This window comes from Ptychodera flava, chromosome 8 (assembly GCF_041260155.1).
Source record: "Ptychodera flava strain L36383 chromosome 8, AS_Pfla_20210202, whole genome shotgun sequence".
Classification (NCBI taxonomy): domain Eukaryota; kingdom Metazoa; phylum Hemichordata; class Enteropneusta; family Ptychoderidae; genus Ptychodera; species Ptychodera flava.
This window is the reverse complement of record NC_091935.1, coordinates 33099934-33122552: the sequence shown is the minus strand read 5'-3', so window position 1 is coordinate 33122552 and position 22619 is coordinate 33099934. Positions and strand designations below refer to the sequence as shown.

At 35.6% G+C, this 22619-nt stretch overlaps 1 protein-coding gene and 1 long non-coding RNA gene across 6 annotated transcripts in view; one reads left to right on the top strand and one right to left on the bottom strand.

The window, feature by feature from the left end:
- Positions 1-22619, bottom strand: part of LOC139139129 (uncharacterized) — a 68710-nt gene that overhangs the window by 22265 nt on the left and 23826 nt on the right. Inside the window, exon 2 of the long non-coding RNA XR_011553728.1 lies at positions 14063-14138. This is a non-coding gene — a long non-coding RNA (uncharacterized lncRNA). The remainder of the gene's footprint in view (positions 1-14062; positions 14139-22619) is intronic.
- Positions 1-22619, top strand: part of LOC139139126 (receptor-type tyrosine-protein phosphatase F-like) — a 63310-nt gene that overhangs the window by 27909 nt on the left and 12782 nt on the right. For 2 of the 5 annotated variants that reach the window (XM_070707922.1, XM_070707924.1), the window contains 9 exons: positions 15711-15862; positions 16581-16838; positions 17412-17553; positions 18175-18368; positions 19146-19315; positions 19955-20105; positions 20732-20817; positions 21630-21753; positions 22416-22514. In XM_070707922.1, coding sequence (XP_070564023.1) covers positions 15781-15862; positions 16581-16838; positions 17412-17553; positions 18175-18368; positions 19146-19315; positions 19955-20105; positions 20732-20817; positions 21630-21753; positions 22416-22514 — 1306 coding nt within the window. In that variant the 5' untranslated portion in view covers positions 15711-15780. Of the gene's footprint in view, positions 1-7211; positions 7387-11408; positions 11644-15710; positions 15863-16580; positions 16839-17411; positions 17554-18174; positions 18369-19145; positions 19316-19954; positions 20106-20731; positions 20818-21629; positions 21754-22415; positions 22515-22619 lie in introns of those variants that run through there. The other 3 variants (XM_070707923.1, XM_070707926.1, XM_070707925.1) reach the window with 3 other exon arrangements.

Genomic DNA, 22619 nt, shown 5'->3' with positions numbered 1-22619 from the left:
GTCTTTCTTGTCGCTTAATTGACTGGATCTTCCCATTGCACATACCGTAATTGACTTCACACAGTGTAAGTATATTATCTGCATAATTCATATCTGTTTTCATCAAGATTATTAGTCAAATATGGCCACTTGTTTGACTAAAGCATTAAGAAAAACATTCACCAGCGTGAAAGCACCAAAATTAAATGAGTGAGAGGAATTTCAATATCCGTTCCATCAATTTGGCAAATAGACTTAATTGAACAGAAAGGCTGAATGGTTGATCTGATCTGTTTATTCTGTTAGTCTGGTTCATTTCATGGGTAAATGGTCAATGAGGGATGAGGTTGGTCGCGTAATTTGAGGAGGGCTACAGGCAAATATGTCAACAGAATTTGCAGGAGATTAATATTGTAAATAAAAAAAATTGCCCGACTCAATTTGCCAGTAATTTGAGTACTGTTTATACCTGTACCACTACTTCTGGCTAGTATTTAAATGCAAACATAATTAAAGTCAAGAAAAATTTTATCCATCTTACATGTTCTCGTCTCCAAACAAGTTCACCATTTGCAATGCCCGTCTACTAGTTCGTCCCACATTCAGTGGAGATACTGTGTAGCCGTGGTAGTAGTTCCTGGTCTACAATAAGCAGGTTGCAGCCTGTTTCCTCTTAGCAGATAATGCAGTGATGCAGTAAGGCTTTTGACAAATAATTGAGATACCGTTCAGTGGAAAATAATAATTTTCCTGACCCCTAAATTTAACTTTTGCATTCATTTGTTGAGCAAATATGGTATCTACATGTACTCAAAATAAATTGATGTGATGAAAAAATGCTTTATTTTGCACTTCAACTTCCAGTGTTTGTTTGTATTTTTTATTGTGTTAATAACATGAGGTTTTCTGTAATGTTTTAGAAATAAATAAAGCTCCTATGTAACAGTACATTTCACTGTCATTTTCTCAAAAAGTTTGGTGTATCAAAGGGAATAAAAATTATATATTATGTGTTGTCTAAATTGCCATATTTGGTCTTTATCTCATCATATAATTTCCCATTATTTCAATGACTGAACAAGCGATCTATTCATGTGTCATTTTTCAGAGGGAGGAAAAACATCCAAGGTGTAAATGGAAGGCTGACTGATGAACACTTGAACTTGGTTGTTCATGTATTGCCTTGTTTCATAAAATTGTACATGACACAAGCTTGCAAATTTGTGATGTACACAAATGTCACAATGTAGCGAAGATCTACGTGGTAGCCATTCCTTTTGATATTGCTGGCTTTTTTTTTTCATGGTAGTATGCGACTCAAAAGTGAAAGACTTCAACTTTTCAAACTTTCCTCAAGGAAGGCTTTCAACTGAACTCTGTCAAAATCATCAAAATCAATTATAAAGATCGGGGGTCACTGTTCAGATTTTTGTTCTGGAGAAATGAATTACCCAAGATACAGTCTGATATTGGAAATTCAATTTAGCTGCCGTCCCTGTGTTAAGGAGAAAAATACAATTTTTGATTTTTGAAAAACTAAGATGGAAAAATTTCCTTACTCAAAGAGTTTTATGAGCCCCATAAGTGGTAGATCAGAAAATAATTGTAAAAGTTTGAAGGTCCAATTTAATAGCTGTCCCCGAGGTACTGCATATTGTTGTTCAGAATCTTTCCATAGTTTCAGTAACCAAAAGTCACAACAAAGAAAACATTAGGCCTTTAAGTTTGGTTTCCCGAAACTAAAGATTCTGGGGACATTGCTCGAGATTTTTTAAACTTAGCTTATCCCAGAAATACTTGTAGGTCTATGTTTGTTTGTTCATAGAGATACCATATTCTTTAATACATAATTATGAGATCTCAACGTCTCCCATTGTTATTGTTTGTCTTTCCAATCGGCATTCAAACCCAGGATTTGTTTGATCCAGGCATAACCTGCATGTAACAATTGTAGGTACTGTATTAATTAGGTCTAGCCTGCAGACAAGAAATGGTGGTTGGGGGTGTTTCAATATAATGATTGATACTGTGTGGGTGTGTTGAGAGTTATGAAATAAGAATGGCTGTATACTAATAAAGAATACGAGACACCGACATGCATGAACAAGTTATTTCAGCAAAGAGTGTTATTGTTTTGTTTTCTGACATATATGTTGAGTCTTTTGTTGATGAAATGAGTATTTTCTGAAGAGCATATGGCAACTGTACAAATTCACCATAAATTTCAGGGTAATTGCATTTGGTATTTTGAGAATTAGCTTTATTAAGGCTATTGTTCACCAGTGGCAGTTGGAGGGCGACAATTGCCATCTGTGACAGACAGATCATGCTAACTTTCTGTGTGTATTTCTTCATGACAAAACAGCACATGTAAGGCTTATCTAATATACCCCGGTTATATGGGAATTATACACAATATCATATGTGAAAGCATTGTGTTGAATTGCACATTTATTTCATCAGAGATTACGAAAATGAGATTGAATTAGTCTAGTCTGTGACTCAAATAAGTGGCAACATGGGCACAGAATTTGGAAAATGTAATTACGTGGGTATTTTTCTTCTGTAATAATTGTATTGGTTCAAGGAAAGTCTTGAAAGTGTTACCCAAGATCTCAATGCAGTATGATGAATGTGAAAGGATGAGTGAATTGCATAAAGGTAATAGAATGGATTTAGGAACATATGGCTAAGTTGAAAAATGATATATACCAACTTTACGGATTTTAGTTTTGATGACTCTCTGAATATGGGTTTTACAGTTAATGTTGTGGTCAAGATCAACTCCAAGAGTCCAAGGTATGCTGCTGACAAAACCCTATCCAATTTATGGCTATCAAGTCTTAAACCCCAATTGATATTCACATTCCTGCCCCATGTTACTATCATGTAATTGGTTTTCTAAACATTGATGGTGAGTTTGTGTGACCGACACTAATTAGAGACCTTGCGAAAGTCACAGGCAAACTGGAAATGAATAGTCTAAAAATATGATATTTTTTTTCGTAATTATTAAAAGTAATAAATTGTAATTTAGAAACATTTATGTCACTAAAACTGATTTGGTACCGGTATTTCATCCAGGTTGAGCTTCCATTTTGCGGAGCAGCACTCAATAAAATCGCTGTACGTGTATGAGTTGTGCATGACATAGACAGCTGACCGTCCGGGGCGTCCAGATGAAATACTAACTCAGCTTTAGTGATATCAATGTTTCATAATTATGATTTATTATTTTTCATAACGAAAGTAATATCACATTTTTAGACTAATCACTTCCTGTTTGCCTGTACAAAAGTCGGAGTTACGCTGAACACAGTCAATGCGGCTGAATACAATTTGTTTTTTGGAAGCCCTAGCAGCTGGTAGGAAAAAGTATAATTGCTCTATCTTTGTGATTGTAACCATGTACACTACCGGTACATCACATCACAGAAAAGAAGCTCTCTCCTTCCCCAACAATCTCTTCCTTTCCTCTGTACAGTATTCATGCCAGCTGTCTAGGTATTGACTATATAGTATGCTCGCCAGCTTTTTGGAACACGATTGGAATTAATTTGGGTTTGGCTCTCCATATATTGTTCAAATTTCTCAATAGTGTTAGGTGCCCTGTAGCTTAATGTTGCAATATTACAAATTATTCAGAAAAAGTGTTTAACTTAAAAAGAAAAGAAGATGAGCTTACATTTGCAGATTAAACCAGCAGTACTTCACCATCCAATTATCCCAAATTAGTTCCAATCATGTTCTAGGAATTGGCAAAAATGAGGCAAGAATGAATACAAAATAAGAGTTTCATCAGTATATGGACGAAACGGACATCAGTAAACAAATGTATGTCTTTGCTGCATTGCCCCTTCTGATACTTTCATGACAGGCAGGAACCAATTGACATGTTATCATATGTCCCTATTAAATATGGCTATCGGCCAATGGAGATTCGATGAACTGCACTTCCCATCAGGGACTGTTTTACCATAGACCCTCGAGAAAAACTTCTCAAGGGTCCATGGTTTTACATGCTGTACAGACAAGGAAAGTTGACCACATAAAATTGCCTTCCACTAGCACTGCAGTCTATCTTCCTGTGCACAGAATGTAAAAAATTATGGCGCTCGCGGACTCTAAAATAAGCATCAAGTTATGTACAGGTTTCCTGTCCATTTAATTGACACGTCACTGTATATATACATGTATAGAATTCCTTCAGCAGAGGAAGTTGTGCTTCTGCCTCTTTTGAAAGATCTAGTTTCCAAGTTGACCCAGTGATCACCAAGACAGGAAAGAGTTTGTTTCTTATCGGTATACGCATGGATCTAGGCTATCCACGTTAGATTTGTTTTCGCATAATGGCAAACAAAAAAAAATGAAAGAGTGCCAACCCATATAGACAGAAGAAAATTTTAATTTCTGCACAGTGATCGACATACATGAGCTCGCAGTTTTGAAAAGTGAATTGTCATATACTGCTTGTCACAATTTAATGCTTTCAAACACTTGTTTTCTTTGTGCTTTGAGAATCTTGAGAGCTCAAAACTATTCCTATAGCCCCTAAAACAATGCATGGTTAAAAACAAATTTATACAAAATACAATCTCCTCAGATTAAAGAATATCAAAGAAAGAACATATAGTAATAAAAGTGAAGAGAACCTAAGCTACGGTATTTTATTGTTCAGTTCAAACAGTAATGATTATATGAAGTTCTAGGATGCCATGATAAAAGATGATATCTGATCTCTTTTATGTCTTGGGTACATGTTCTACAAGTAGCAGATGTTTGAATATATGTCTGTCATAGATGAGTGTAAATGTATAGCAAATAAATGGCATCAAGTCTTGGTTATTAACATTAAATTCTTCATTAAATTCTTCATTTAACATATTAGTATAATCATGAACATCCGAAAATCAGATAAGAGAGGAAATCATGAAACGTATCATAGCAAAATAAACTACCATACAGTGATAGAAATGTTTTTTGATGGAAACATTTATTGCCAAAGTTTATTACCATTGCATGAACCAAGCAATACAACATAAGTGGAGCAGTCATATATTTTGCAATGACCCACCTTCCACACACAGAGCCCCGAGTGATCTTTTATAAGTTTTAAAACCACTTAGGGGAGAACCATTTGATTTCTGGGGGGGGATATGGAGGATTTTGAGAAAAAAAATTTGTCACCAGGTGAGAGAGAAGAAAAAAAAAATTGATCCTGTCATGGCCTGAGAAAAAAAAAATTGTCAGAACAGACAGAAGAGAAAAAAAAAATTGTCACAATGCACCAGAAATAAGCAAAATTTGGAAACCTTATTCTCATGTATTCTTTGCCGGCGCGCCGCCATAGGCGGCGCAAATGTTTTACCACAAGCAATTCTTATGTTTCTTTTCCCAGCACTTATGATATAAGCATGCACTACATAGGTCTACTTTACACCTCAGTACACTCAATGTTTTCCTTCCCTTTTCTGACCCAAGAAATCATGTTCAGGATTTCTGTTGCAATATCTCAATGGCATAGGCACTATCTAAAGGGGACTATTTGACTTCTGTAAATTGTGAAAATTTAAAACACAAGACAGGATTTAATAAACTAGTGTAAAAACCAATATATTATTTTTTCAATATAAATTTGTTAGAAAGATGTACCTTCACAATGAAAAATTGAGGAACAACAAATATAATGAAATACAATGTGTGAGCCTTGTTTTTCTGACCACAAACACCGGATCGCAAATATACCATATCCAGCTTTTCATTAGAAGCTGGCAGCTGGAGAAATGACACAAGAAGGTCACAGATTTTCCGTTCCTGTATATTCATTTGTCTTCAGTCTCTGGCAAACAGAACTGTTTTTCACAAATTGTATTGTCATTGTTTGGTTGTTGAATATTGTGACTCAAAAACTGATCATGCAAAAAATGTAAAAAATATCAGTGTTCAATGTCATTTTCAAACAGTTTTACCGAGTGCAAAATAAACTGAAACTCCTCTCAGATTGCACCATTAAACACATCAATTTCTCAAAATTTCCAATACGAGAGGGGGAATCCCCCTCTCGTGCTCTCCCCCTTGGGGTATTCTAACAGTTTCACTTAGTAAAAAAATTAAAAACTCTCAGACTGCACCATTGCACACATCAATATCTTAAAAATGTCCATGCAAGATAGGGGAAAGCCCCTGTGACACTTTCCCCTGAGCCTCTCTCATGTTCTCCACCTGTACTTTCAAATTCTGCCTGGTCAGATATCCTAGTGAAAACCCTGTCATAATATCCATCCAAATTAAACAATATACTATATGATTAGATACTGCGTGATCTTTTATATCTTTATTTTATTGTGACTTTGAATTTCATTTTGATGTGTTCACCTTTTTTTAACCATCATGAGATAACTGATGATAGTCTAGCAGGGTACATCAGGATTTCAAAGGTCTTTACTGTTGCTGTATTTTGTAAATTTTACAATTACATGTATTGGTATTTAACTTTTCTAAGTGGGAGGATCTGTCAAAATTTCAGAGTTAGAGATGGAGGTTACTCAAATTCATCATGGTTGGCGAAGGGGGGGGGGGGGGGTCAATTGAAATTTCGGAGTTTCAGGCTGTAAATAATGCCCAATGACGGCTCCCTTATATACAACGCATTACAAACTTGAAAAAAAAAAATTTGCACTGCTACTCAATTCAAAAAAAAAAAATTGATGCAGGTCTGACAGTAGAAAAAAAAAATTGCTGTCACTCTGACAGGAAAAAAAAAATTTGCTCCCATACCCTCTTCCTCCATAACCCCCCCCCCCCAGAATCAAATGGTTCTCCACTTATTGCTTATTGCAATTAGCCTGTGTTTGTCTAACGTTTGGCAAAGTTAAAACCAATAATCGTAATTGGTATTTGCAATCGGTATTTGTTTTTCTAACCTCTTTCACTTGTGCTATGCATGAGTTGTATTAAATGCATGCAGTTGTGATGGCATTGCAGAACTGAATCATGAAGTCGCTGAACCTTGTTGTCTTTCATCATTATTTCCTTGCAAACCATAGACCCTGCCTGGAGCGAGAGGTCTAAGTGCAAACTAATCAAAAGACTCCATGATATGGAAAAACAGAAATGATGGACAACCATATGCTGAACAGTGTGAAGAGTGGCATAAATCTTCCCTCAAAGGGGCAGGTCATTCTTCAGAGTGACATGCATAAGAGCATCCTACGCAGGTTGATATTCGCAGAATGGTCAACAGTTAAAAGGAACTGCTGTCCTCTAATTGGGCACACTCCGACTGTGTGGCAGGGTGAGATGTTTTGTCACTGAGCAACTGACAAAGGCTTTGAATGACCAAGGAATACCATTCGGCATTCTATTAGTATTATGGTTGTTATTCTGAAGCAGGCCTGTAAGTTAAATGTGAGTTTTTCTTCTTCCAGTAAACATGTATTATTCAGAGAATGCAGTACAGGGTTGTAATGTGTCAGTCCCAGCTCCTTGTATCTCTTGCTGCACATCTCATTCCAGTCTACAGTGTTGTAAATTGAAAGTTTACCCGTATAAAGACCAACAGGTACTTCCTAATAGTTTTACTCTCTATTTTAATCACTCACTTGCTCTTGAACACAGTATATGATAAATGTTGGAAATGAGTCAGACTGGCAGAGCAATGCAGTGATAAATGGTGAATCATGATCACACTTTGACTCATAATTTCCATGAACATACTGGTATTTGTACATGTAACAGATAAACATATTTCAGTGTACAGATAGTCAGATATCTTTAAGATCTTATGGTACATTAAGAGATTGATTGCAAGCACATTGTAATTTGAGAAGTAAAGTTTATTTGTATCTCCTGCATATCTGTATGGGCAATTCTACAGAAAAACGTTATCATATCCTTCATGAGTGAACTATTCTTTGGAAATATTAAATGTCTATTCATGGGTTTTGAAATGCTACCATCAAAGAAACGATGCAGACACCAATGGCAACACTGTTAGCATCATCAAGCGTTTTCAGTTTAGTTACATGATAAAACTTGTGTCCAGACATGATGTGCACAACTGTACAACAAATGTCTTTATCAGTGATGCATGATGTACATACATGTAGCAAGCTTGCCACTTACTGCAACTATTGTAAATTCCAGATTTCAAAAACAAGCTCTTAATTGTAATTGCCCAGTTACCCAGTTACCTACAAAACAGTAAATCAGCCAAGGCAACACTTGTCAATTGTGTGCAATGTGACTTATTCAGTATCTTTGCCCAGTTAAGCAATGCATTCATTGCTTCGATAAAAGTTGGTGAGCAGTGAGTGATTGCAAGTTTGTGTACGTGAGTTCTTCATGAACTCTATACAGCGTATCACAGGTGCTTGGAATTGCCAAATTGAATATACCGGTAGTATACCCAGAGAGAAGTTATTCGATGCACCTGTGCAGCATGTGGAGGGGTTGCAGTCAGGAAAATTGTAACAACTATAGCTCCAGTTGCTGAACCACTCTTTAGCTAAGCGGTTTTGACTGTGATGTCTTCTGTAGGTGATTGTGGGTGCCATACAACATTGTGAGATCAAATCCTATCGAGACTTTTACTGAATTCACTGCTTGTGGTCACTTCATGGTCTGATGCACATGAATACATTCTTTAGATTTGGTCAGCATTTGGTGTCAACAAGCAGTCATCACCAACAACAAGCTTTAGGTTCTATACCTATTGGACTGTGGAGATTCTTGTATCACTTAACCCAGGTTTGTCATGTAATGTCACAAAGTAACTCCTATCCAAGCCACCCTCATCCCATCCATGTGAACCGTCAAATGAAATTTTCCTGAGAATTGTACTTTGACAGAAAGAAATTGTGATCAGCCCAATAAATGTAATATCATCACTCTCTTGACAGTCAAAATCAAAGTTTACCTGACAGAACTTTCATTAGACTAGTGAAGTAATTCATTCATAGTTTGTGGAATGAATAAGTGACAAAACTGCATCGCGGAAGTTACATGGTGTTCAGTTTTATTTAGTAGTAAAAGTGGATTCATGATCAGTAGCAGGGTTTAATTGAATATCTAAGGATTAAATCATATTTGCCTCAGATTTCAATATATTTTAATCAATTTATACAAGTAGTCAATCACAGTCAATCCAGTAGCTGCTGGGATAGTCCTTGTTGTTTTTACAATTGTCCTCGACACTCTAACAATCCCCAGCAAACAACTGGATCCCATTGGGCGCACACTTGGCTTTCTCCCAAGTTGTCTGCTGAGCTATTACCGGTATGTGTTTCAGAATATATTCTGCTCACCTACTATCTGCAGGCATCCTGGCAAAAATTGCCAGGCTATCTGCCAAGAAGTAAGTAAAAGGCAAAATTATCACCTTATTGTGTGTTTTGCAGATGAAGCACCTTCATTACAAAACACTCCAATGGCACAGATAAAATGTTAGAATTCACAAATTTATGATTTTGATTTAATAAAATATGCTTCCTAGAGAAAAACAACTTTGCAATTATGATAATAGTTGCGATAATGATCAAGCAATTTTGTAAAAAAAACTATTCCAGTGTATTTTGAAGTTATCATCAACCCCTTTCATTTGTGTGAGCTTGTTTGGAGTCCTCAGAGCCAAATCTTGTCATGTGAAATTTTACATTTTTAGCTCCCATATGGCTATGTAGGACTCCTAGGAGGTATCGGCTAGAAAATGTCTGACATCTGTATGTATGTTAATGTGTATATATATGTGTCTGTCCCAAAGAATTAACATTAAGGAAGAAAGTCAAAGTTTTGTAGACATTCATTCTTTTGATAAAAGCAACCAAGTGTAGTATGATCCCCTGTAATAACTATTGAATTACCTGTGTGCAATGCATCTGGAGATGGAAGGTTGTGATTTGCAAGATGTAGAGAGACAAAATTTTCCTGTAAATTTTCTAAAATTTTCTTTATTCATTAAAAATTTCCTCCAAAACCATCTGTCTGAAGGCTTTCAATTATGGTTTATAGTTTCCTGGAGATAATCTATTAACTTTCATTCAAATATCATGGAAAATGTGCATGATAATGTTTTTTTTTTAGGTGTCTTTCTTCAGCTTTGGTAAAGGTTTGAAAGTACTTGTCAGTCATCAAAAGATAAGAATTTGCCTATGTTGAATTTTGAAAAAAATTCTTATTTCATATATGAATTTTAAAAATTCAGTATTATACTTTATGCTTTAAATTATTTGAAATCCGTACTGTCAATTGATGTTCTTTGTCTGGTTCAGTATTTAATATGTGTGCACGCTAGTACCAGTTATATTTCTGATTTTCCAAAGATGTCGTTTCCTCTAGTTCCGAATACATAAATTTCCATATCAAAAAACTGTTATTGTTATAATTTAATGCTCAAAATACTAAATTAATCACATCTCTTCAAGGAAAGCAAAGGGAAATTTCTTGGAAGAAAAATCCTTTCGGCACATATGTAAGACATAAACATACAGTATTATTACCAGTGTAAACATACTAGCGGGATGTAACTGTGCATGGATATCTGATTTCAATAAGGAAGTACCTTAAAAAAAAATAAAATAGGAAAATTTGATGCAAAGTTGATGCTGACACAGTACATATCCTCAAATAACATTTGATTCAGAGTAATGAGAAACTTGGTGGCAATGCTTTTGGTGGACTTTGTCGTCTAGAGATAAAGAAGCCAGCCATGAAATAGGTATCATCATCATGATTGTTGCTATGGCAAGTGTTTTGGTGGCTTGATAAGTCAGGTCAGTTTCATCGCTGCAAGGACCTCAAATCATTTGGGCCAATTATTATGCCATTGCATTTATTAATGCAGGTACGTTGTCAGCATGACACAAGACACATGCGTAAAGTGAGAACAATCGATATATGCAAATCAGCTAACGAATACCTTGAAACTGTATACATGTACATGCTTATATAACTTTTTCAACAGTGGAAATGCAGCTCAACAAATTTTGAACCCTAGAGGGCAGCAAATGCAAATGCTTGTTCAAGTGAAAACTCTTGTCCTATCACTTTAAACACTGTTTCCTCAATTGTAATATACAAGGAAAGACTCAATCTGATTAAAATCTGCTGAAAAGATGAGTCTGTCGTTTACGCAATCGTGTTGTGGTCATTATTTAAGCAGAAGAAAGGAGAGGACCGTAGAAATAAAGACCTCAACATGAATGCATAAAAGACTGACTCATCTCTACATCGGATTTGAATTGGAAGACCTCTGCCGACCAGATCATTCATTATATTGCATACCCCCAGTACATGTATATTAGATTGCATTTTAAGTTCTGCAAAATGACACTGTATTATTTTCTTCATAAGGATGCACATATATCAGGTCTGACAACAAAGTAATGATACAGACATGATAAATGCCCTGTGCATGTAATATGTCACACAACACTGGATATGCAGAGACATGTCCCATACATCAATGCATACAGATCGCAGACGTCAATGCGATCGCAGTCGCTCAGCTACTCTCAGTGTAATCAGACAATGATAAAGTTATTTGATGTTTTGTCCACGTAAACGGCCAGAAAAATTGATAACTTAATGTACCAATGATGGAATCTGTCAACTCTCTTTCATTCATCAAAGTTTAAAAGAAGATTACAGTTCTGCAGGGGTGTTAAGGTATAACTCTAACTTTCTGGTTATCTGTGTGGTTATCAACTTCTTCATTTGAATGTTTTGTTTGTTTCCTACTACACCGCTTGCATGGTTTGTTTTGGTGTTTTGTCACCGATCATCATATGCATTCTTTCCTAACTGTTATTTATAATGTACATCCACTTTGGTTACTTGAACACGTTTTTCAAGAGATTACTGTAACTGTAAGACCCTGATTTAGCTGCATGCGTTTTTAGCTGTTTAGGATTTTCATTGTAACAAGCAGGTTTTCAATTTAGCTAAAAGACATCGCCATGTTCAGTTTGAAAAAAATGTTTTCTCGGTATAATCACAGTAATGTTTTTCTCCAGTACTATAAAGTTTTTTATGTTTTGCCATGATTTCTATTTTCAAATTCTAAAATAAGTGGTTTAAAGTTTCCATAAGGGAAGTTTGAGCAAATTTTGTCTTTAATTTTAAGGCCAATAATATGTTAACCCCCAAGTATTAATCCGTATGTTTTTAATATCTAACATTATTAATTATATCTGATTTTTATTCTGGAACAGAATTCATTCGTCATAATGACATTGTATACTTTATGCTATGTGTTGTGTTGGCAACCTGAATGCTGTGTATTACAATACACATTTACCTGTAATTAGTAAGGATAATAATATGAAAATGCGATTATCATAGAGAATATGATCATGAAAATATTATCAACAGTTACAGCTATTTTCCCTTTAAATACAGGAAATAATGTTGGCTGGTGTTAAGTCAATATTACAGTGACAGCACCAAGAATTTTGACGATGAGATACAGCTGGATATTGATACACTACCGAATTAGGTTTGTCAGTTTGCTCTCAAATTTACCCTTTTAGTGGTCAACTTTTACAACTTTGCGCCAACATCAGACAGACTAAACAGCAGTGACACAGCAAGATGTCTGTAAACTAATTTACTATGTAGTATGTTTATATCTTTACAGCATCATGCAGCTATCAGTTTCAATGGTGACACACACAGAGACTGGTTGCCAAGTTTTACAAGCAGTTCAAATTCATGGAGAGGTGGTAAAAGAACGATGTTACTGCAAATTTAGACTCAGAGGACAGTGTTCTTTGTAGTTGAATATCAATAAAGTTCATGACTTCAAAATAATAGAGTGATGTGTAAAATGAACAAACTTTACTTTGGTTATCAACAAATGAATGACACCACATTTCTCAATGAGCTGACATCGGGTCCTACTTCAGTACGAAGTGAACTTGGGGGTTTCAGGCTATTTCGTGAACGTCATTTGTTTTCTATATTGACAAGATTGTAGCGACAAGTGATAAAAACATTGCAACATTGTAAGAGTGTTTATCATTTCTAGTTGATCCGACGTTTTTATTAAACACAAAAAATCTAAAACTAACAACCCAGGTCTTTGTGTCAGCAACTTTTAGCCTAAAAAAACTCAGACAACAGTTTTCTATATTGACAAGATTGTATTATATTGATATTCAACTACAAAGAACACTGTCCTCTGAGTCTAAATTTGCAGTAACATAGTTCTTTTACCACCTTTACCACCTCTCCGTGAATTTGAACTGCTTGTAAAACTTGGCAACCAGTCTCTGTGTGTGTCACCATTGAAACTGATAGCTGCTGTAAAGATATAAACATACTACATAGTAAATTAGTTTACAGACATCTTGCTGCGTCACCTGCTGTTTTAGTCTGTCTGATGTTGGCGCAAAGTTGTAAAAGTTGACCACTAAAAGGGTAAATTCAAGAGCAAACTGACAAACCTAATTAGGTAGTGTATCAATATCCGGCTGTATCTCATCGTCAAAATTCTTGGTGCCGTCACTGTAATGATTCACTGTACTGGTAAAGGTTCATTGAACTTTATGTGTTCTAAGTACTGTGTATTACATAATTTATAGCCATGGCACATTTCTGGAGAATTGATACAGAAGGGTTCTGCAAGGCTAAAATTGGATAAAAATCTATGCCAAGAACATGTAATAATTGTGAGTAAACCTTACTTAAAAACAAAACTATATGTTGGTTTCCTTGGATTGTTGTGACGTCATCATAAACATCAGATGTACATGCATATATCTCATTGCAAAGAGTTGAAAAAATTGTCTCACTGATAATTGATAGAACTTCTCTAGCTGTACATTACATTTTAGGGAACTTTATACCGGTAGTGTAGGAAGATGACTGTTTAATGGGCTTGACCGTGTGGTGCCAACAGCACTACGTGACTCACTGCGTGTATTTCCTATCATTGTTCTATTCTTTTTCCGTCTCACTACACTCTCAGTCACGCATTCAGTAGGTGGTCCTGACGTGGACTCACACAGCCTAATAGTAATGATCTTCCAGTTGTAGTCTTTTTAAAAACAAGTTTTCTGGAGAAGTCGCTGACTCATATACTCACGTTGCTATGACGGCGAATTAAGTTTCAATCAGACCTTGGAAAACTTCCTTTCATGAAATGTATAGCCCTCGGTTCCCTGTAAAAATGATGAACATGCTAATTGCAATTTTATGTCATAGGTAATGAGTCTGTGATTACATTGTTAACTTTTATATGTACATTACATAATTTGTTCAAATTAATAGTTGAGACAATTATAGTAAGTGATTTTTTTCAATTCCTGTGTTTTTTTTCCTGTTCAGAAAATGCAGTTTCTTGTTCGACTCACCTCGTCATGCTGAAGTGCCTGTAGTTAAAACTAGTCCATTAACTTACCGTATGTGTAATATGTCAAATGTTACCATTGACTGTTGATTTTAATCTGGACTAGAATTCACTTGTCAAAGATAACATTGTGTATTGCGATGAATTACATTTCGACAACATATTGCGGGGAGGAATATGAAAAAAATGTACATGTACTTTGTAATTGCACAAGAATAAAGGAAATGTCATGAAGTAATGGATATTTTCCATTAATGTACTGATGAGAAATATAATACATATACATCATATATTTGATAATCCGACCCCTAATGGATGTGGAATGTAAGGCAAATATTGAAGGCAATTTTTTATCCAGTAAGATACATATTGCCCTCAGGACTATACAAAGAGGTCACTGCCCCAGTTGGATATCTCACACGGTTAAGAGAAAATGACATATTATTATTTAAGTCTCAGGCATTACTGATTTTGTAATGATACTTATGAGAGATGTTTAATCAAAGATTGTCGTCTTTGTTTTTGACCGGTTACAAAGGGGAACTGCAAGTTTTCAGTAAGTCAGACTGACACACTGCTTTTCCAAGAAGGGATTATAAGTGAATTTTCTACAAATGTACAATTATTCCTTGAAAGAACATGTTCTTTTTCCAAAAAGTACTCTGCGTGTGTGTGTGTATATTTTCACTCTAAGTTGAGATTGCTAGAGTTTCTTTAATTTTGACTTTTTGTGTTCTGGTAAGTACAGGGAATTTGTGTATTGTACACACTGTACCAACTTGACGTGGGCTGATCATAATAAATTCTTTACAGTTTCCAGTAACCTATGATTCCTATGAAGAGACCTGAATGAGTCAGTATATGTGCCTAGAACTTTTACTGATCTATCTTGAGGTGATGCAAATCACTGCTATCCAGTGATTTCACACTTCAAGAACAGCAAATGAAATTTATTCCTTTCTGTTGAATATGTGCAAACTTCATCGTATCGACTATCTTCTAATTTTCTGATTGGCTAGGTATTGCTTAGCTGTACCATATGTATATGACAGCTTGAGGTAACTGTACAGTTCATCATAGCTTAGATTGTTTTCATGGAACTTTCGTGGAGAGTTGTTTTAGCGTTCTTGATCTTCAGGCATTTGTTTTTCCAGGAAGTCAGTGTCGTTATTGACCTTTATGTCGGATACCAGGAAAGTGGTGGTTAGGGTTTGTTTTTCAACCTGTAAGAATTCTTTAATTCTAACTGAAGGCAATGATTCAAATTTTACTGAGTGACATACTCTATATATGGGCATGTAATGGTAAATGATTCAAAGAATCTGGAAACTGTGCTTGTCGAACTCACTCTCACTCTTTGCTATCTTTCCTTACATCGCTACAGTCTCTGTAGACAACTTCTGGTAATGTGATACCATACAGCATTTCAAGAATTATCCCGTACAATCCCGGTCATGGCTATCTGTACTCTATCTACCAGCATACATGTATGCTTGATAATGCTTTATGCTATTGTATTAGCAGAGGCAAGCCTTGGTAAGTATGAACCACATGTATACTATCACAAAAGCAATTAGTTGGATAGTTTACCATTGGTATACCCGGTAATAAGTGTAGTTTAAGAATTGCACACTATACTTACTGGCACTTCAGTTTACTCATAGTTGTTTATTTGTTGATGAGCAAATAAAGCACTATAGCACGAAGGGGCGTGGGGGATTCATTAATCACTATTAAAGAAGCATTGAACAGTTTACCCTGTATTGGCTCAGTATTTTGCAGGATGGCCGAGTGCAAGCAAAAATATTGTACTTTTGCTGGGTCGATGTATTTGCATTTTACAAAGTGAACATCTTCAAATTTTGAACACCGTGTCAATTCATTGGCAGTCACCAGTACATGTACATGTGTATATCACCACAGTGTGTTTACTATAGTTTGCATTTTGGCCATTATATTTTTTTTTGCATTTTCTGTTAATCATAATCATTATCAAATCTGTATAATAAACTTGCTTATAAGGTATATAATTTAACAAGAGAATGGCTTCAATGTGATTTCCACATAAATGCCAGATACCACATTACATTAAAATCTGCTTGAATTGTCATTTTGCAGTAATAACTTATAGCCTTAAGCATGTTATTTTTAAATATGGAATAATACACTACAGCTGTTCTGCATCCAAAATATGGCAGACTTATGCCCACCTCTAGAGTCTTATTGATCTCTGTAAATTTTGTTCTTGTTTCAGATATTGTATCGGAAAAAACAACACTTGAAGTAGGAGACACCATTGTAATCAACTGCACCACTGTTTCTCACTCAGCACAGTCAGTTCAGTGGTTTTTCAATTCCAATCGCATTCCTGAAACGCAATACACTGTAATCTCGGCAGATTTGTCCCAGCTGGTCATTCCACATTCAAATTTTAGCAATGCTGGAAATTATTCCTGTGCTTTACTTGAAGCATTGCTTGAAGAGATTGCAACAGTTAAGATACAGGTTGGAGGTAAGTGGTATCCTACAGTATATTATGGTAAGGTATGCTAAGGTCCCATACTGTCAGGCTAGTACATTATAGGTACAGTAACAGTTAACTCTTTGAGCACCAAAGTCATTTTTGTTGCATTAATAAAATGTACCATAGTCAAATTTTTTTCAGATTTTTGCCAAAATTTTGATGAAAAACTATTCAATGAAATGTAATGTCTGTTTGGTCTAAAATTATTTAAAAAGTTGCAGAAAAATGTTGCACTAAAATTTTGGTGGTAAAATTTACACCAATCAAAGGATGAAAAGATAAAAACCTCCCAAACGTTTATGCAGACACAGACTGATAAGACACAGAGTTGTGGTATTTTGTAATTTTAATTCAAGAGTCTTGAAATTAAATAAATGATTATAAATTTATACCTAATAAATGTTACCAGTGAAGCCTTGACAAATACATATGGGTCATAACTTTGTTCCAAAATGAAATAAAAAAAATGTCATCATAATGTAAAATGTCATTGCTCTTTATTTTAGCCACTATATAGATATACCAGCTAGTACATGTCTATTTACTTTCTTCTTCCTACAGAAAAGCCACATCCTGTAAGCAGTTTCAACTGTTTCTCATTTAATGGAGTGGACATACTGTGTACATGGGACGATGGTGGCCCAACTAATATTCCAACCACAAGTACTTTGATGTACAAGGGACTTTATGCAGAACCATCTTAGTAAGCTGTCAGATTAAAAATGGTGCATGATCTTTGGATTGTGTTTTTTGTTTGTTCACAAAGTGTATCTGTACCTTTATGTGTGCATATTGTAATGAGAAGACACGTCACTGCTGCTATTTTCATTTTCATTTGAGAAAACAGTGAGGAGATACATCTCATTATCAAAAATTCAGGACACAAAACCACAATTCAACACTGTCAAAATCAAATTCAAAAAGACCCAAAATACCACACACTCAAGACATACCGGTATGTGTAAGCAGCTTTGTTGTAATTTGTAATAAGTGCCAATCTTGGCACAGAAAATTTTGGCAAAATTGGTGCAAACCTACATGCCAATGCTTATAAATTGAAAAGGACAATCTGACTGTCGATTGAAAAAGTAATCACGTAATTTAACTCAAAGGCATAATTACCAGATTAGAAAAAAAAACACAACAAGAGTTGCATTATATTTTTATGTACCTTGCATAATAAAGTGGTTTCCAGAAATCCCATGATCGTTATGAATGTAAATTATAAATCTAAGTTCTTTTTGAACAGCTGACCACTGTAAGAAAAGAGTAACTAGTATATTCAAAGTATCTTCACTAAAGCTGTATTATCATGTCTTTTCAGTCCTGGATTTGATTGGACGGCCTGTCCAGACTCCGGCACCTCTGTGAATTGCCCTGATCTCCATAGTTACACCCATTCCTGCTTTATTCACGGTTATGATCACCACTACGGCAGCAGGCATAACTTCACAGTTATTGCAGAAAATGCACTTGGCACTGCTGCAACTTGGATCCACTTCAGTCCAGACGCAGAAGGTACAGTGGCAGAACTTAATTAGAAATCTTCTGTCATGAAACTGACTAATTTGGGATTTTTAGCAGTTTTTCCATGAAACTACTGAATGTGAATTCCCTTCTAATTTCTAAATTAGCAGTTTGCTGGCTCAATAGTCGAGGTTGTAATAATGTGTATGGCCTATTCACTGAAAATCAGACACTCATTACTGTTCATGATGTGGCAACTCACAAAAATATAGTAAATGTATGACTTAACAATGCAATCAGTAATATGCTATGGGTTATTTTGCTATCTCCAAAGGATAAGGGCTGTAACTTTTGTGGATATTTATGCCATTTTTTGTTTTCAATGTCAACAACAGTTTATTCTTCTTCTACTCCCCTTAGCATGTAGATTACATGTACACAGTGGTCAGCTTTTCAACTCATCAACCTATCTATTTGTAGTCTACATTTGTTATTGTTAGGACTTTTTTGAAATAGCTCCATGGCAGCCCTATACATACATGTAAGTGCACATAGTGAGTGAAGTTTTCTGGAGCATAAGAGGTCACACTCCTTTGTCAGTGGCATATGTGTCATTTTGCATACTTTGCACACCGATAGCAGTACAAGTAACATCACAGGTATAATGTAGCATATGGCTAAATACAAAGATGTACATCATATCTGTCTGCCCCAATGTCCATTCATTTGATATGTTCACTGGAAATTCATCATTTGCTTAGTGTGAATTTCTTTATCTGCCTATGAAATGAGAGTACCGGTAAATAATAAGCATAACTGTATCAACAGCTGTACCATTTGCTCCAAGTAACACCAAAGCTGTTGCTGAGAGTGGAGAATGTGTTGCTGTTAGCTGGGACTATCCCTGTGGATGGAAGCATCCAGAATATTTTGGCTTATTCAGTCTGCAGTATAGACTGCGATATAAGTCAGAGTGGGACGCAGATGAATGGGAAAATGTAAGTACCAGTATATACATGTACGTACACCTTGTAAATACTTGACAAGTATGACAATGTCTACGGTACCATCTAATAGTAATAATGGCATTGGTACAACTCAACAAGAGGATTCAGTCCACTATGAACTACGTGGCGATACCATGATTTTTTGTGTTTGACAATAGGAATTAAAGTAGTATGCGCATCAAAAAGTGAAAGACTGAAACTTTTGCTCAAACTTTCCTTAAGGATCTTTAAACCATTCTCTTTCAAAATCAAGACTAGAAATCTTGGGTCAGCATGCAAATTTTGGTACTACCGGTAGAGAAACAAATAACCCAAGATTTACTGATGTTTAAAATTCAAAATGGCGGCCATCCCTGTGTCGTCTTAAAAAACTAAGCCGGTAAAAAGTTGTCTTACACCAAGAGCTCTAACATGAACCCCCACAAGTGGTATATCACAAAAGAATTGAAAAAGTTTGAGAGTCCAAATATCTGTCCCCGAGGCACATTCTAATAACAGTCCATAGCAGTGCAGTTCAGATATGTTAATTGAAATGTACATTGATGCATAAACAAAAGTTCTAGTTATACTGATGTTGACATTGTACGATTGGTCATTCAGTGGATATTTCCTCTTCTTTCCCAACAATAGCCTATATCACAAGAATATGACAAAGAAAAAAGAGTGTGCCAACTTGAAGGGTATACCCATTACAGCATTCAGCTGTCTGCTGGTCTCACAGGACAGACAAAATACTGGAGTGATTGGTCAGATATTGTTGTCGTGAGGACTCTTGAACAAGGTGAGCAATAATGTCTTTACCATACTTGAAGAAAGGCATTTGTAAAATCCGTTAGTAGTTTCTAGAGTCACACAGAATTAGATAACAGTATTGATCAGTCTCCGCACAGAAATTGCAGCATGGCATGGATAATTATAAGCTACAGGTGTATAGCTAGGGAGTCTTACCAATAGCCACACTTTGCACGCAGTCAACGAGTCAGAGACTCTCTGCCTAGGTTACAATCATCTACGCTATGCTACAATGTCTGTTTGGAGAATGACTATTGATGTGTTTCGGGTAATTATCCATGTACTTATATCAGTAGCCGATCATATCCTTGCTTCACAAGTGGTGAATGTTTTCTACACACAGTGTCACAAACAGTGATAAACACTTGTCACCCACCCATCACCTTTCACAGTATTTCATGCCAGATCTGTATCACAACAAGTGTATACAGCGTGACAGACATTTGCTTGCAGCAGTTTTTCCACTCATAGAAGCATTGTATTATGTGGTCTGTCACAGTGTGCACAATTATTCAGGTGTAGCATCTGCTCTGCATATTACTGTAAGAAAGTACCTTACATATTGATAATCAATAAGTATGTCTATATGTATCTGTTTTTTCTTTCCTGTATCAGCACCCATATCTCACTTGGAAATCATCTATGAAGATGTGGACAACCCAGATGAATCTAGCAAGAGAGATGTTACAGTATATTGGAAGGTAACTACCATTTGAGATGAAGGACATGTGGCTGTTTCCTGTGCCCTGTTTACAAAGGCATATCCATACATAAAATCAGTAAAATGTCTATAGATACATGCATTATTGTACCCGTATGTCAGAAAATGTAAGAAAAAAGATGTGACCTTTAAGGTAGAATTTCTTCACCTTGGGAACAGATGTTTGGACTCTCGAATTTTTACAATTATTTTCTGAACTACCACTTCATAGGGCTCATTTTAAAGCTCTTGGAATGAGACAAATTTTCATTTTCATTTTTCATTTTCATTTTCATTTTTGAAAATGAAAATTTTTATTTTCCATCATAAAAATAACAGGGATAGTGGCCATTTTGAATTTCAAATATAGGCAAATGAAAGGTCATTCGTTTCTCTGGCGACAAAATTTGCACAATAACCCAGTTTTTATTCTTGATTTCAAAAAGGAATGTTTCCTTATGGAAAGTTTGAGCAAAAGTTTTAGACTTTCAATATTGAGACATGAAGTACCTTGAGTACATACTCATATGCTTATGTTCAGGTGTCATTTCTGAAAATCACTAGGTTCATGCCAGCTTTCTTGATTTTCTCTACAGGAAACAGGTATTTACTCAGGTTTGAATACAAACAAAAGTGAATTTGCAATGTTATACATTTTACAAGTACTGGCACATGTTAGGCTATTCCATGTGAATACGAAATCAGATCCACCATGAAGATTGCCAATACTTCCCACACAGCCTTGTATTAACATATTGCTCCTTGAAGCCAGCCATCATTGACATTTTTGAATATATGGTCACTTTATCATAGCCACTTGGTGTTAGAGAAATGAAGGGTGAAGTGCTAGGATATACCATTACAATGAGTAAAGAAGGTGAAAATTTCAAGATATCGGTGAATGCATCAGCAAACGCCACGTCTCAGGTATTACAAGGTAAAACTACTCTTTTCATCTTTATCAAAATACATGTACTGTATAATGAATGCTAATACCTGATCTAGTACACCGACTATGTTAGGGAGAATGCTGTCAGATTTGTGTTTCTTTTGTTTCCCCCAAATTCCAAAACTGATGCACAAAACACTAGAGGGCGCACTCTAAATCACATATTGCATAACTGTGTGTGTTGACAATCAAGATACAGGGTGTAGTGTAATGTCTTGGAATTACTCTATAAAGTGTTGTCAATAATCAGAACAAAAGCGCTGTAAAAATTTATTTACATTTACGGGAGCTTTGGATATTGTGAGCTGCAAGTATGTTGTAACTTTGCATTAAGCATATGTATGGTATAGTGTGCGTAATACACAAACTTTCTGATTGTATAAAATGTACTCTCAGTATGCCATCTTCTTTCCACAGATTGTTCTGTTACATTACTGTATCCCTTATTTTGTATTATCACATTAAGAGAACATCAAAGTTTGAATTTGTACCAACTTACAGGTTCAATTTTAAACTTTTTAGCCAAGGTTTTGATTATTAATCCGGATAAGCCAAAAACTGTAATCAGGAAGTGATTTATCAACATTGGGATGGTGAAATATTTTCAAAATACAAGAGACCTATAATTTGTTGTCTTTTTTGCATTTTAGGGCTGGAGAAGTATGCATCGTACAACATTCAGGTCGTAACATTCAACAGTGCAGGCTCATCACCACCAAGTTCACTTACTATTTTAGATCTTGCACAAGGTGAGACTTTGTGTGTATTGATTTTTGCCTGCCAATATTTGCAATGGCTGGGCCTCTGCCTCACTTTAACTGTTTGACTGCTGTAATTTTTCCGAACAAAATTTT